Source organism: Falco cherrug, chromosome 8 (assembly GCF_023634085.1).
Source record: "Falco cherrug isolate bFalChe1 chromosome 8, bFalChe1.pri, whole genome shotgun sequence".
Taxonomy (NCBI): domain Eukaryota; kingdom Metazoa; phylum Chordata; class Aves; order Falconiformes; family Falconidae; genus Falco; species Falco cherrug.
This window is the reverse complement of record NC_073704.1, coordinates 25,844,587-25,860,652: the sequence shown is the minus strand read 5'-3', so window position 1 is coordinate 25,860,652 and position 16,066 is coordinate 25,844,587. Positions and strand designations below refer to the sequence as shown.

General features: G+C 61.5%; 1 protein-coding gene across 1 annotated transcript; it reads right to left on the bottom strand.

The window, feature by feature from the left end:
• Positions 1 to 1,485: 1,485 nt before the first annotated feature.
• CRYBA2 (crystallin beta A2) lies at positions 1,486 to 3,960 on the bottom strand. Its single transcript, XM_027810733.2, has 4 exons — positions 3,800 to 3,960; positions 3,237 to 3,378; positions 2,053 to 2,195; positions 1,486 to 1,709 (listed from the first exon to the last, which is right to left on the bottom strand). Exons 1-4 carry the CDS (start codon positions 3,958 to 3,960, stop codon positions 1,562 to 1,564), a joined length of 594 nt encoding a protein of 197 aa, XP_027666534.1. The 3' UTR covers positions 1,486 to 1,561.
• Positions 3,961 to 16,066: the final 12,106 nt, after the last annotated feature.

Below are 16,066 nucleotides of genomic sequence, written 5' to 3'. Positions count from 1 at the left end.
CAGCTCCCCCCGGCCCCCTCCCCCCCCCCCCCCCCCCCCAAACACAGCCCTATGCGCAGGTGCCCAGGACAACTTCACCTGTGTGCTGGTGGTGGCACGGAGCGGAGCCGAGCTGACGTGGCCCTGGGCTGGCTGCAGCCCGGCCGGGTGTGCAGGAATGTGTTTGTGCAGGGGGAGAGGCTGGCTGCCGTGGGGCTGTGGCGGGGTGGGGCCAGCAGGGACACGAGAGGACAGGGGAGGGCTGGAGGGCACTCCACAGCTGGGACACCCTGTGGGATAGGGATGCACAAGGTGCTGGGGGCTTTTGCAAGGTGCATGTTGAGGTGCAAGGGGAGAGGGAGCAGGAACATGCAGGGTGTGCATGGACACGCTTGTCTGCAAGCTCATGTGTGCAGTGCCCTTGGTGCATGGAGTGCACCCACCAACCCCCAGCCCAGTCCCTCCCTGTCTCCCAGCACCGTTCTGGGGTGCCCACAGCTCCAAGGCCAGGAGTGCTTGTAGCAGAGTGGGCATCCGTGGACCCAGGTGTCCAAGCCACCCAGCGCTGTTCCACTGTCTTGTGGGCTTTATAGAGGATGTCCTGGGTGTGGGGACCACCTCAGGACTGGAGGCCTGTGCCCTGGGAGGGCTCAGCATGCCAGAGCAGGATGGAAAAGGAGGAGGAAGAGGCCGGGAAAGGGTGCTGGAGAAGGAGGAGGAGGCTGGGTGGGGCTGCCCATGTGCCCGGCTGAGCTGGAGCCGGATGCTGGCACGGATGTGCTGGCGTGGCCAGGCTGGGGGTGGGGGAACACAGACCCTAAGGGTGCTGGGAGCAGGTAGCAGAGCCCCCCTGACAGCTGCAGGACACTACCCCAAGGACCTCTTGCCCCTGTCCCTCGCACACCCACACAAACCCTGCATGCTCCCTCTATAAGCTAGTGCCCCCAGCACTGCCCCAGCTGTGGGCATCCCAGTTGTGGCAGCCCCCACCCACCTGCAAATGACCACAATGCTCCTCCTCCTCCCCAGGCCCACAGCAGGCAGCCCCCCCCGCCCTCCTCCAAACCAGTACAGAGAGGGGCCATCGTGTTCACAGACTTTGTAGCAATCACCTCCCCTAGCACCAAGCCTGGGAGGAGGACCCAGGGCACAACCCTCCGGATGCCACCTCTCAGCTCCAGCCCCTTCTTTGCCCAGTAAGGCCAGTAAGTTTCTAGTAAAAGTTCCCGTTTCCCCAACTGGAGCATCACGGTGGTGGGAACTGTTCTGCATCCCCTCTACTTGCTGTGAATGGACCAGAGGTGGGGTGCAGAGAGCTCAGCTCAGGGTGGAGGTGGCCATGGGTCCAAAAACACCTGGGGAAGGGGAAACCCTTTCCATCTGCTGAGAGCTGGGGGGCAGCAGGGCTGGGGCAAGCACACTGCCTCCCACCCCACAGAGGGTCCCCCAGACCTGGCAGTCCCCCGAGGAGTAGAGCAGAGGCAGGAGCACCCTTTTTTTGACAAATGCCTTTATTTGCTACCAGATAGAGGTCTATTGCACAGCAGCCCAGAGGCTGCGGGGCATGTGGCCCTGCCCCTGCTCAGTGCTGGACACGGCGGATGGATTGGATCTGGTTGGTGTGGGCCTGGCTGCTGTATTCATTGTACTTCTTGAACTCGCCGTTCTGTCTGTCCCGCTCCAGCACGTACTGGTAGCCCCTGTATCCTGGGTACTGGTATGCCACCCATCTGCAGGCAGACCTCTGCTTCAGAGCCATGGGCCAAACATCCCCCTCCCCTTCCCCTCCCTCTGCTTCCCTCCCCTCCCCTCCCCTCCCCTCCAATCCCATCCCATCCCATCCCATCCCATCCCATCCCATCCCATCCCATCCCATCCCATCCCTCTGCTTGCCCTGGGAGGGGAGGGACAGAAAACACCCCATGACTTGGAGTTTCAAGGGAAGTGGAGCAGGCAAGCACTCCTCCTTTTTGAGGTCCCCCTTCCCCATCTCTGGGGCTATGCAGAAGGGAGGTACTTGCTGAACCCCTACTCTCAGCCCCCACCACCCCCATCTTTGCCAGCGGGACTCACGCTCCAGCGTTCACTTTGATGGATGCCACCTCCTTGTTGCCCCAGCCCATGGCCTGCAGTGAGGGGTAGTCGTCGCTCAGCTCAAACTTGTGCCCCTGGAAGTTCTCAGCCTCATAGAGGATGACTTTGCTGTCATTGTGGTTCTGCAGAAGGAGAGCATTGCGGCTCAGCGGGGATGGGGCGGCTTGTGCAGGAATAGGGGATATAGCATCAGGGGGACATGCACCAGGGCACCATGGGAGGCCTGGGACCATGCCCAGCTTTGGTATAAGGCATGAGGATGTCCTTCAGCCTGGCACCCCCTCACCAGGACATCCCAGGGCTGCCTGGAGAATGCAACTTTCATGTCCTTGTGGTCAGCTGCTGCTGAAGGTGACAATGGCTACATCCTCTGCACCCACACGGGCTCCTGCCCTCGGCATCCTCTCACTCCTCGAGGCTGCGGGAGGGTTGCAGGGCAAAGCAGGCTGCTGAGAGCAGTCACCCCAGCTCTGTGGGGCTTTGCAGGGTGCTAGGCACCAAGGGGTTAATTGCTGGGACACTGAGCGATGCGGCACTGTCCCCCGTGCCCAGCCCCCACACGCATCTATCTGCACCGAGGAGCAGTCCTGCCAGTAAGGAGTGATCTTATCACATCCCCTTTATTAAAGCCCAAGCATATCTGCCTGGTGATTATTAAAAGTTGGGGGGGGGACCCCCCGCTCAGAGGCACAGACGTGCCGCTATTGCGAGCACCAGTGTCTCTGCAGATGGAGCGATAGAGGCTGCATCTGCCTGGGCACGGCTTGGGTACCCCAGGTGGGAGGGGGACAGACACTGCACCCCAAGCATCCCTGCAGTCCTGCCAGCTCCTCTCTGCTCATCCCATCCCCGGGTAGGGGCACAACACCTGGGGACCCCAGCCGGGCAGGTGGCTTTCCAATGTACAAAGCAGAAGGAACTGGGATGATGTTTCAGGCTAAATTTTAGCCCTAAAAAGCATCCCAGGATCCTTGCAGGGAAGTGGGAGCCGGTGTGTGCAGCTACCCCCTCCAACCCACGACACCTCCATTCATGCCTCACCCCTCCACTCTACATCCCATGTAATTGTCCTCCTGTCTGTCCCTCATCACCCTTCGTGCCAGGCTGCCGGGGGGAGGCTCTGCCTGCCCCCAGCGTACCGCGGTGCTGTGTCCTTCACTCACTGCGCACTTGACGGGCCGGAAGGAGAGGAGGTGCTCGGTCCGGTATCCACTGTTCCCGCTCCAGGCCTCCCACCGGGGGTAGTCACCTTTCTCCAGGATAAACTGCTGCCCTTGGTACTCGGGGTACTCGAAGCCCACCCAGCTGGAGGGGAGAGGAGGAAAGCCCTCAGGGATGCATGGTGCAGCCCCCAGGCTCAGCCCAGGGCCAGCTTCTCCCTCTCGCACAGGGCATGGAGACGTCCTGGCAAGGCATGGGACTGTCACAGAGGTCAGGGTCCTTGCTAGCAGCAAACATCCCTTCTGAGAGTGGGACCCCTCTCCCCAAGGCCCCACTTGCCTCCGACCCGTGCCTGGGCTTGGCAGGATCTCCCTGCTATGCAGGTGGGGAAACTGAGGCACCATGCAAGGAATGCAGAGAGGGAAGTCGCATGATGAGGCTGTCTCTGAGCTGAGGAAGGACCCAGGTGTCCTGGCTCCCCACCAGCTCCTGACAGCTCCCTGGAAGCAGTGGGTTTGCCAGAGTGGGGTGTGCCACGGGGCCGCGGGGCTGGCGGGGCACTTACGGGCCAGACTCCACCTTGATGGAGCGGATCTTGCGGAAGCCGCGCTCCATGATGCTGGGGCACTCCATGAGGAACTCGCAGCGCTTGCCCTGGAAGCTCTCCTCCTCCCACACCGTGATCTTGTACTGCCCCAGCGTGTCCATGGCTTCACTGCTGGTCATGCGGGTCGCTTGGCTGCTGGCAGAGCCCCACGCATCACCCCGGGCAGGTGCCCACCATCAGCCCCCATCCACCCCACTGCCTGCCACCAAGCCTAGGTTGCTGTCGGTGCTGTCCTCACACATCCCTTGTCACCAGACCCTTGCCCTCCCAGGCTGGCATGGGGGATGCTTCCCATTCCCCTTCCCTTGGTGCTGGGGGATCTCCATCCAGTAACCCCCTAAAGTTGCAGGGGGCCCTTGCAATGCCCCATCTCTCTATGTGGTGTACCCGGGGCTGCCTCGGTTTCTCTGCCCCCAAGCTCCTTGGCAATGGCTCCTGGGGTCGGCCAGGTGTGGTGGCATTGTACCCAGTGCAGGGGGGTGGCAGTGACCCCGACTCAGACACGGGTGTGGGGTGCAGCCCGGGGCAGAGCAGCCCAGCTCCTGCAAAGATGGGTGCTAGCATCCCCCCTTCCTGCACAGGGTACCCCTGCTGTGCCATGCAGCACCCCGCAGCTTCCCCTTCCCCAGAGTGTGCATTGGGTGGGAGGGCTTGGTGTGGGGGGTCGAAGGGAGCGTGGCAGCGCCTGTGCAGTGGGGGGGGCTTGGGGGCTCACAGCCTGGTACTTACTTGGTCGGCAGGGCACAGAGGCGAAGGTGGTGGTGCCGGCGCCGGCTTTTCCCCTCGCCCTTTATAGGCGGGCGCCGAAGTGCCGATGGTGCAGGCGGGCAGGGCGCTGTGTCAGCAGGCAGGGGGTGGGGGGGGGGGGAGCGGGGTGTGCACCCACCCCAGACTCTGGCTGTCCATTCCACTTAGGCAGTGTGGCGAGAGCAGCCCCCCCGTGCCCCTCGGGGCTGACAATGAAAATGCTGGGCTGTGTTTGCGCAGGGGCTCAGGGCACAATGGGCAAAGGGCCTGACGCGCCGCTTTCCTTTCTGCCCCTGGACAATGTCACTGCTTGGCCCGGGGATTAGGGACCCAGCCTTTCCCAGGGCACCCACAGCCTTTGCCAGGGTTGAGGCTGGTGGGAAGGAGGGTGCCAGGGTGAAGCGGGGATTTGCCAGCTGGGAGCTGAGGGGCACTGATGTCCTCGCCCTGGGATGCTGGGCTCGCCTGGGGCTCTGCCACCACAGGTCCCTCCTCTGTCTAGGCTCTGCTTGCACGTCCCAAGCTGGCAGGGCAGGGCAGGGACTCAGTCTGCATGGGCAGGGCTCCATGTGGGGTGGGAGAAGGTTGCGGTGAGTGAGAGGGGTGGAGGAGGTATTGGCACAGCCACAGCTTGGTCCGTCCATGCTCTGGGAGATGTGCAAGACTGTTTCTGTGTTGCACTGGGTTTCTGTGTTGACTCCAGACTGGGCACCGATGGACCCCAGTTACATGCTCTTCGCTTGCAATGCCCTGGGCATGTCCCCTGGCCTGGCAAAGGGCTCTCTGTGCTCCCTGCACACCTGCGACGCCAAGCACAGAGGCAAGGGATCAGCTTTGGGGGCAGAGCTGTGTCCTCCACCTGGGCAGCAGGACCAGCCCTGCCTGGGACTGCACCGTGCCATGCATATATCCCCAGTGACTCCCACCAGGACCTGGGCTGGATGAGGCCAACGCAAGCTGGAGAGGAAGAAGAGTGCCCTGCTGGGCTGTGAGGTTTCTTGGCAGCAGCATTTCTTGCAACATCCCTGGGTAGCATGCGGTGAGGCCAGGCATTCCTCACCTTCAGCTGGGCAGGAACCACCCTGGCCTCTGGGCCAGGGCTGGAACAGAGCACCCCAAACATTCCCAAGAAAACCCCAGCCCTCCTGGGGGTCCTGAGCACAGAGTCAGCATCCCGGGAGAGCCCAGCAGTGCCAGTGATGGAGCGTGCAGTGTGGGCAGCTGGGGGGGTTGTCAGGATGCCTGGCATCTCTGTCCCGTTCTCATCAAGAACTGGGGACTAAGGACTGACAGCAGGGACGGGCTGGGGGCTCTCGGGTCCTCTTCGTGTGTCCCACCCACACGCCCCTCGGCAGCGCTCCGGGCAGCGCCCCCTCCCCGCCCGGGGCTGCGCGGTGCCGGCCGGGCCCAGCAGGGGGCGCAGCCTGGCAGCGGTTGGGGCCGGCTCCAGCCGAGGGACAGAGTGGCCCTAAAAAGCAGCCACCGCCAGCTTGCGACGGCCTGGGTGCCCGTGGCGGGGGGCTGGGGGGGGGGGGGGCACACTCCGGGAGCTGCCTGGGGGAGCAGAGGATGGGGTTGCTCTCCGGCGAGGGAAGGGGATGCATGGGGGGGTAAGCAGATCCCCGAGTTGCAGCCCGGTGGCCTGGGGACATCCCTGAAAGTGCTGGGGGACAGGTCTGGGCACCCTTAGGGAAGCCAACACCTTGCAGAAGGTAGGGCAAGGTGTGGAGCTAGCACACTGCAGGGTCCTGTCCCGTCCCGTCGTCCCCCATCCTGTGTCCGTCCCCCCCCCCTGCGCTGCTGCCCCTCGCCTGCGCTGCGTGAGCAGAGCCATGGGGCACAGGTTCGGCTGGGGTGCTATGAGGCGTGAGGGCAGTCTGGAGGGCTGCAGTCTGTTATGGGGTGTGCGTGTGGGGTGTGCGTGGCACTGCATAGTGTGCTGCCAGATCTATGGGGCATTGGTGGTGTGCCATGAGGGGCACGCAGGCAGCTCAGCTACCCCCATACAACCCTTGGGATAAAAGCATTGGGAGGGCACAGGGGAGACACCCACCCCCAGATGAAAGGTGTGCCCCTCCTTACTTCTCAGTGTGTCCCACACCTCACCCCCTGCTTGGCACATTGGGGGAGCTACGTGGGAGGCACAGCCACGTCTGGGAACAGTAGATGAGGGGGGGTTACCCACAAAAGGCCGTGACAAGGGCCTTCCCCACTGCACCCCAGGATGCACAGCCTGGCCTCCCAGGACATCTCCCAGAGCCCAGGCTGTCCCTGTCACCAGCCAGCAACCCCGTGGCTGTCACCTGCCAGTCCCCAGCCACACCTGTCCAGCTGAGGACAGGGGCAAGGAGGGGCTGGTGTGGGGGCAGGCAGTGACTGCTCAAGGGCAGCTGCTAATACTGGCTCTGGGAGCTGGTTAGCGCTTGCCCAGGGCCTCCTGCATAGGCTAATTTAATAAGAGCCCCACGTCGCTCCCGGCTCAGCCTGTTCCTGCGCTAGCAAAACAGATCGTGTTTCTCCGTGCCACCAGGCACAGTGCAGGCGGGTGGCCGGCAGCCCTGGGGTGTGGGGGGAGAACAGGGGTGCCCAGGTGCTCCATGCCATGCCCACACCATGCTGCCGTGGCCTCCAGCCATGGGGTTACACCCTGTGCCTTGTGCAGGTGCTGGTCCTGGGACGGTGCACAGCCTGGGGAGCTGAGCAGGCTGAAAGGCAGCACCAAGGGAGGTGAGGCAGGCACTGCCTAGGCTTCGTGATGCTGATGCCACATCTGGGACACATCTGGGGCTCATGGCAGCATGCTGTCTTTCCCACTGCTGTTATGAGTACTGAGGCTAGCTGACCAGGCTAGCACAGCTGTGTGCAGTCCTGCATCTGGCTGATGCGGTGGGATGAGCCCTGGCCACCCTCCCCAAGCCTTTCTAGCCCCTCTCTTCTTGCCCCCAACCCCACTGGGGGCTGCACCATCACACCCCAAGGGGCTGGAGGTCCAGGGGCTGAGCTGAGCAGGAGCAGATGGAGCTGGTGCCGGCCCCTGTTTGTCTTTCTCCTAGTTGCCTGGTGCTCTGTTTGTTCTGAGGATGGCTTCCTGCTGCTAGGGCCAAAACAGGTGGCTTTTATTTGCAGGGTCTGGCTGATTAGATCGGGGCAGTGTATTGTTCCCCCCACCCAGCCCCATTGCTCTTTTTTTTCCCCGTTTCTCCCCCAGCCTCATTTCCCTGGGAAATCATCCACTTCGGCAAGGATGCAAACCCTCTCCTTCCCTCCCCACGCATCTCACTTCGGGGCTGCTCTGAATATGGACACACCAGGATTCATATATCCCAGCCAAAACACCCACTTGCACCTGCTGGGTCCCCATATCCTAGAGGTGAGGGGCTCGCTGGGGTCTGCAATACCACCTGTCCCCTCCTGGGGCCTTGCTGGCCACCGAGGCTACACGTGTGCAGGCACATACTCGCCACAGAAGCCTCCTTGCACAGGGAGCCCTGGCACACAAAAGCCACCTCGCACGCACGTGTCCCCTGTGCACCCGGCCACAGCCGGAAACTCCCGGGATTGCAAACAGCCTGGCAGATGTTGCTGGGATTAGCTCCCACACAGGCACACACGCACACCGTGGGCTGCCAGCTGTTTCATGCCCGGAGAGGTCTCAGGCCTTTGGGCTCCCCCCAGGGCAGAGCTCAGTGGGTACCTGCCTCAGCTCCTGTTGCACCCAGAGCAGGATGAATCCTCAGGGTGAGCAGGCAGTGGGAGAGGAACCCCGATGTGAACTGGGGACCAAGATGCTGATTCATCTCTGGGTACCATCACTAATGGATGGAGAAGGGCAAAGGACGCAGAGGAGGGTGCAGCCACTTGCAGTACAAGGGGTACCCGCACATTCCTACTCACAACTGGGTCGTGCCAACAGCCTGCTGAGATGGCTTCCACACAGCACTCCTCACCCCAGCCTCCGCTCTCCCCATGCACCTGTGGCCCTCAGCCAGGCACCAGTACCCCCACTGCGATTGACTCTCCAGACCTGCCCCTGCACTGTCCCCACTGGCACCCTGGCCACCCCCAGGCATGCTGCTCACCCCCTTCCTGTGGGACCATGGGTGCCCACTCTGCCCTGTGGCACCCACAGCTCCAGAGAGGCACCCGCAAAGACCCACCAAGACAAGGATACTCCCAGGGACACATGCTCACCCCCTGCCACCCACCCAGGACCTGCCTGCATGGTCCCTGCCTGGCCCTGGCTGCAGGCTGCTGCCGGTGTGGGGGTGTGCTCAGTCCCACAGCTCTGCCAGCCTTGCTCAGTCCTCAGGAGCTGCTGGGGAGCCGTGGCCTCACCTGCCTGCTCCCCACTGTTCCCATGGGGACTAATCCCACCTGAAGGTCAGGAAGGCTCCGCCAGCTGCTCACCTCCTGCCTGTGGATTACAGCCTGTGTGTGAGCAGGTGGCAACGGCTGCATCCCCAGGCTGGCCCAGCCCTGGCATGGGGCAGACAGTGGGACAAAACCCATCTGGGCTCTTCAAAAAAGGGCACCAGGGTAGCAGGTCCCTTGCAGCCTCAGGTGTCCCTCCCCACATCTGTCGTACACTACCCAGATGGGGATGCCAGCCACCAAGGCAGAGGAGGTGGTATCTGGTCCTTGGGTCCAGATCCTGACCTGAAATGGAGCCTGCTGGTGCCAGTCCCTGTGACCTCCTGCCTGTTGCCCCAAATAACCCCAGCCTGACACCCCCAGGGCACCCCACAGCTACAGTGTCCTGGAGGAATATACTGGTCCCCGCAGAGTGCCCAGTGCAGTTGAATCCCAGGGGAGTGGCGATGAAGGCAGGGGGAATGTCCAGCCGCGCACCCAGCTTGATGCAGTTGCAGGTACGTCTCCTTCAATACATCCTATCATATTTGGAGGGGCACCATGGGCTGAGCACAGCTTCCTGGGTCCCAGCTTTACATATAGCACCTAAAGTGTTGCCATGGGGGTGCAGGGTGTAAGGACAGGGCTGGGGTGGGATGGTCCTTGGTCCTCCCCTCCCCAGCTCCCTCAGCCCCACAGCCAGAGGATGCCGGCTCAGCCAGCATCTGGCCAAGGCCCTACTCCACCCCAGTGCTTCTTCACTCCTCTGTTGGCAACCCTCACAGTGCCAGGTGCCCTGAGCCAGGGTGATGCTCACCCAGGAGGCAGATGAAAAGCCTGGTAGCAGTGGCTCCCCTCCTCCAGCAGCTCTGAGGAGGCAGCGCGGGCGGGGGCTGAGCCAGGTGCTGCAGCAAGAACAGAACATCCTGCCTCTAGGCTCCCAAAGCCAGCAACAGCTGGGTCAGGAGCAGCGGCCCTGGCACCCTGCTCAACATCCATCCCCTGTGCATGCTGCCCATGTGTTTCAAGGGGCCACCAGCTGGCCTGGGAGAGGGGACTCCCATTGCTCACTCCTTCCCTGGAGGCCCTGTAGGAGGATGGGTCTGATGTACTCCGAGATGCAGGACTAGTACAAGCGCTCTGGGTTTTTCCCCCAGCACCTTGAGTCTGTCAGCAGGGCCCCCCCTTACCTCCTTCACTTATGGGGGTTCAGAGGCCGTTCCTGGGGTAGTGCAAAACCCCATCCCTCCACCTCAGTAGCCTGTGGGTGCAGGGGGGAGGATGCCAGGCTCTACCCACTCTATGCCTGATGCTCCCCATGGCCAGGGAATGGGCTGGGGGTGGGCAGAGCTGCCTGTTGTTTCACCATGGCAGGATGCAGCTTCATGCCTGGGACCCACCTCTCACTTCCACTCTGCCTGCCAAATAGCAGTAATCTTGTCCCAGAGGCAGCTGGGCTGAAGGCTGCTTCTCTCTATGGTGCCCAGGTTGGGGCAAAAGTGTGAGATGGACTCATTGCCTGGGGAAAGTGTCTCCATGGGGAGTTCAGGACCCCAGCACACAGCTAGGACAGTCCTTTATGCTCCCTGCCCCAATCCTTGCCTTAGCCAGGAGCAGGCTGGGGGGCTGCAGACAGCCACAGGGTGCTCAGCAACACCCTGACCTCCAACATTATCCCAGCCCAAGGGACACAAGCAGCCTGTCTCCTTGTGCAAGCTGGCTGGGTACCCACAGTGGTGCTGGGACCGAGTGACCTTCAGGGGCAGGGAGCCCCTGCTCAGCCTGGACATCTCCTCCTGGCACACCAGAGCCACAGCAAATAGGCTGGGCAGGAGACAGATGGGTCTAGGTGTGCCCGCACAGCCCTGTGTGTACCGGCAGCTGCCTGAGCTGGTCCCCCTGGGAAGCTACGGTGCAGAGGGCACCAGCTGGCTCTGCCACAGGATGTGGCAGAGCAGTGCCTGCCCTGGGATGGCACACCCCAACACCCCACCGGGGCTGGGCCCGACACGCAGGCAGTGGTGACAGGGTGACAGTGCATGCCTCTGCTCACACACACACCTTTATTCAACGCGCACACCAGGACACAGAGCAGCGAGTGTGGCAAGGGTATGGCCAGTGACACACATTCACCTCCGCAGGAGCACACGCACAGGGAAGTGAATGCAACAACGGGATGTACCAGCTCTGCACTGCCTGCTCGACCCAGGGAGGGCACACACACACACGTACACAGCCATGCACACAAATGCACACACATGAAAACACATATGCAAATACACACACATGCATGTATGCATATACACACCTGTATGAAACTACACCTATATGCAAATGCAGACCTGGGTTGCTCATGCCTCCCCAGCGCTCCTCCTGCACCGTGCCCTCCCCATACAAAGCCTCTCTGTGCAGAGCTGCATCATGCAAATCCCCAGCCCAGGTCCCCAAGTCCCAAAGCCATGCAAATGTCCGTGCAGGGCCCAGGCGTGGGGAGCCAGCACCACGCAGCACGGGCAGCAGCACCCCCTCGCGCCGTCATCCCCTGCCAGCTTGGCACAGCCCTTGGCACCAGTTCTGGCTCCTATGTGGGAGACATGGGTGTTTAAAGCCCTGGGCTCTGCCTGGCTTGGGGATCAGCTCACTCTTGGGTGCCAACCCTGCCAGAGGGGCAGTCCCCAGCCAACACAGCTTGTAGGGCAACCTGGCTTCCTGGGGCCACCCCCAGCTTTGAACAGTGTTCACAGCCTCCCAGTGCCACCGGGCTAGCAGAACCGGGGCAGGGAGAGCAGGCTGGCAAGATGGCAGGGAAAGCAATTTCTAGTGCTGCTGCTTGTGGCTGTCCCCTTTTCCTGCTGGGACACATGCTGTCCTGTGCACAGACCTCCTGCTGGTGCCAGCACAGGGTCTGGCTTCCTGGCTGCTGCCCAGATACCATGAAAAGCCAAAATAATGCTCTTCTGGAGCATCTGGGCCATCTACAGGGTGCAACACGGGTCCCACGGGGAGCCAGGTTGTGCCAGGGCACAAAGCAGCTCAGCAGTGTGTGGAGTCACTGAGGGAGAGCAAGGCAGTAAGGCAGCATCTCCACAGCCCTGCTGTGCCAGATACCATCTCTGCTGGGCTCTGCCCCCGCAGGGACGCACGTGTGGCGGCTGGAGCAGCACGAGCAGCAGGGTCTGGCTTTACTCAGAGTTATTAATCATGCTGTGTTTGATCCCAGCCTAAGCAGGGCACCTGCAGGAGGGTGGGGTGCGTATCGGGGGGATGTGTTGTGCTTTCTTGGCCTTTCAACTTTGCCAGGCTTGGTGGCAGGAGACAGCCTGGTGACATGGCCCAAAGGGGCCTGTGGCCACTGTGATGGGGTGTCACTGCACCAGCTGGTGGCTGTTCCCAGGCTAGGATGTGCACTTGGCTCTGAAGAGATGCGGTGAGCTCAGCACCCTGGAAATGCAATTTGATGTTGATGCTTTCCCACACCACCTGTTGGAAACTCTTTGAGCATCTGCCTAGGCAGGGAGCCCAGGAGGTACCTTATCTCCATCTGTTGCAGGAGCACTCCAGGGAAGGAACAGGGCTCTCCTGCTCCAGGGCAGGGGCTGCTATGCATGGATCAGATCGGGGCGAGGAAAAGCAGCAGGAATCATCCTGTCCCTTGGCACACTCCTGGGCTCCTTTGCCTGCAGCCTTTCCTCCATCCACACTGCAGGGCTGGGCTCAGCCTTCACAGCGTTTGCAGAAAGGCTGCAAGAAGGGTTCAGGACCCACCTGTAAACTCAGAGCATCCCTGAGCATGGCACAGCCAGAGCTGGATCCTGTGCTACAAGAGAAGTGCCTATGCCCTGGGGCTTGGCAGGAGTGTGCTCAGAACTCAGAGAAATCGCAGACAGCCAGGCATAGCCAGGCAGGGAAGAACAGGGTTCTTTCCACTCCCAAACAACATCTCGGGGGGAGAGGAAAGCAGATCCATTGCTGTCCCATCTCCCACATCTCCAGGACTCCCTTCTGTCTCCAAGGCACTAGGAGCAGCCCCAGGCTCTGAATGTCGCTGTGCTGGCTGTGGAGGGACAGGACAGGACAGGACACAAGTTGGGACAGGAATCCAGGTCAAGCACTGCACTGTGCTTTGAAAGCAGGGCAGGCAGTGGGCAGGACAGTCCTGAAAGGGACCTGCTGGCTTGCCAGAGCCACCCCTCATACCTTTCCACAGCAAGCATAGGCAGAGGGACTGCCACCAGGAGCTGGTACCTGGCCCGCAGGGTGAGGGTTTGCAGCAGGTGACACCCAGGCAGCCCAGTGCACAAGCAGATGGACTCTGTAAGGGCTGGGAAGTGCAGCTACTGGGACTGAACCGGGTCAGAGGTGTGTAGGAAAGGATGTGACATCCCCCCATCCTCTGCCCTGCTCCCCCCTGCCTGCTTCTGCCCTCCCTCCCCACTGCCTGCCCTGTGTCAGCAGCTAAAGCTCCCTTGGTGCCAGCAGACCATTGAGACCTACCTGTGCATTTGGCAGAGCCCGGTGAGCTCCACCCTGGGCCAGCTCTGTGCCAGGGCAGGGCAGCGCTGCCAGGGATCCCCACACCTGCCCCAGCTCTGCAGCACTGCCGGGGCGCAAGGGCCAGGCTGCCCTTCCCCGGCAGGCTGCCACAGGCAGTGGTCAGACATGCAGATGGGATGCATGTGCCTTGTGTGTTACACGTGCCCGTCATGCCGTGGGCATATGGATAGGGGTCCTGCACATCACAGCCTGCAAAACCATGTCAGAAACGCCATGTGTACCAATGCCACGTGGGTCCCATGTCCCACACATGTGCAGGTCCCGCGGCGTTCATGCATGCTGCATGTGGATTGCATTGCCTGTGTGCACTGCCTGTCCATCACTTTCATGCATGTGCCGCCACGCACAGGTCATATGCTGCATGCATGTGTAGGTGAAGATTGCATGTTGTGCATGTCCCTTGTGCACTCCGCACACGGGCTGCATGTTGATCCTGGCACACGTGCTGCAAACCAGCTTGCGTGTCCTGCCTGAGTTGCAAGCAAGCGTGCGCTTCCTATGTGAGCTGCAGGTGACAGGTACACAGGACATGCGGCAATGGTGTGCGGGTGATGTGGCGCATCTGCGTGCCAGCCGCATGCTTGCAGATGGGCTGGACCTGCCTAACGCGAGCCGAACGAACAAAACGTTCAGGTCAGGTCTTGCACGTGGGGCTCGACGCCAGGCAAGTGCAGAGTTGCTCCGGCTTGGATGGTGTGGGCTGGAGGGGTCCTCTGTTGTGGACTGTCGGCAGCCCCTTCCCCGTCCTTCCTCCTGAGCCAGGTCCCTCCAGGCTGGGAGCCACTGTCCTTGCTGCACCCGCTGCTGTGAACCAGCTCCTCCGGGGGTAAAGTCCGGAAGGTGGATGCTTGACACCTGCTGCCTGGGAAAGCCAAACAGAGCAGAGGCGGGTTAAACTGGCATGGCAAGGTAGAAAAACCGGGAAGGAAGGGAGGAAGTAAATGGAGGAGGGGAACAGAAAGAATTGGAAAATACATGTGAGAGAAGGGAAGAGTGAAGGGAGCGAACAGCCAGGACAGTGTCCTCCAAGCCCATGCCCTTCCCTCCCAGGAGTTCAGGGGTGCTACTGGACTCCTAGTGCTTGTCCCACAGGAGTCCCCAGAGCGTTATCCAAGCCCAGCACCCTGCTCCCCGCCAGGCTGGCAGGACCCTGGCCCAGGTGTGCTGGGCTACAGCAGCTCACCTGGCTCCGGTGACACGCTGGCAGCTGGCAGGTGAGCAGCTTCACCTTCCCCCGCTGGCTCACGAGCAGAAAATGAGGGTGACGCTGGCTGGATGGGGCTTTTATAGCCCTGATAAAAATAGCGCTGGCTGGCCGGTGATCGGGGGGCCGGAGAGATGTGACTGAGCAGAGACAGGCGAGAGGGCTGGGCTGGCGGCGGCGAGCCTTCTCCCCAGCACACCTGTCACAGCTCTGTGTTTGCTCAGAGCAAATATTGACCCAGGGAAGGCAGGCTGGGCAAGGGAGGCGATTAGCCCACCTAGATTAGAGGCAGAGCAGGTCTCTATGCAAACTCTCCAGGGCTGCCTTTGATAATGGGAGCCTGATGGGCTGATAGGAGCCAGGAGCCTGGGTGCTGGGGTGTGGAGAGGGGGGGTAGTGGTGGTGGTGGTGGTGGTGGTGTAGGAGGAGACATTCATTAACCTGCACTGGAACAACACCAGCTGTCACTTTTCCACCCACCTGCCTGGCTCACTTTGCAGCTGGGGGTGAGGGGAGAGCGGGGGGCCAGGGGAGGCAGGTGTGGGGGTATCCTGCCTGGGCAGCTCAGGGGTGGGGGCTGCTTGCTTGCAATGCTTTGGGCTGCTGAAAGGTGAGGGAGCGGTAAGGTCCCAGGGCAGGAAAGCAAAGCTTATGCCTACCCCAAGCAGCCTGATGCTGAGTGCCAGTGATGGCAAGGACTCCCTTACCCTCACGCCAATGCCCTTGCTCATGCTGAACCCGCCCTGGGTACACCAAGGCAATGCACACTTTGTTTAGAGGAGCCCATCAACCTCTGAGCCAGGCAGCAAAACAGAGCTCGACAAAACCACCACTGCTTGCTCTTTTTGGGACCATTCCCAGCATGGCCACATGGGCCAGAAGCCAGCTGTCCTAACGCAGCCGCAAGAACAGGATGTGTTTCACTTCATGTGCACGCACCTCCCGTGGGGTCACTGCATCCCAGAGTCCCAGCACTCTCCTGCATCCTGTCTGTGTCGCTACCCAGCAGGGTAACTGGTGCAGATACCTCCATGGTCGCTCTGGGGGCAGCCTGCAGAGCCCATGGGGGCCAGGAGAAATTAAGACAGGCTCCCACAGCACGGAGCCGCAGTACTCAGCCCTGACAGTCCTCAGCTGATCTCAGCTGGAGCCAGCAGGAGCTGGGCTATCTCTCCGGGTTACTCTGGCACCCACAGCTCCCTGGATAACAGAGCATGAAGTGCAGCTGCGGTGCCAGGAGAAGCTCCTTTGTGCAAGTGCACTGGCCTGTTCGTTTGTGTAGATGGGTGTGTTTGTGGGTGGGAAAGCGGGTAACGCTGCCTTAACTCCCACAGCAGATACCTGCAGGTGTCATGGTCCTGGGAATGCTC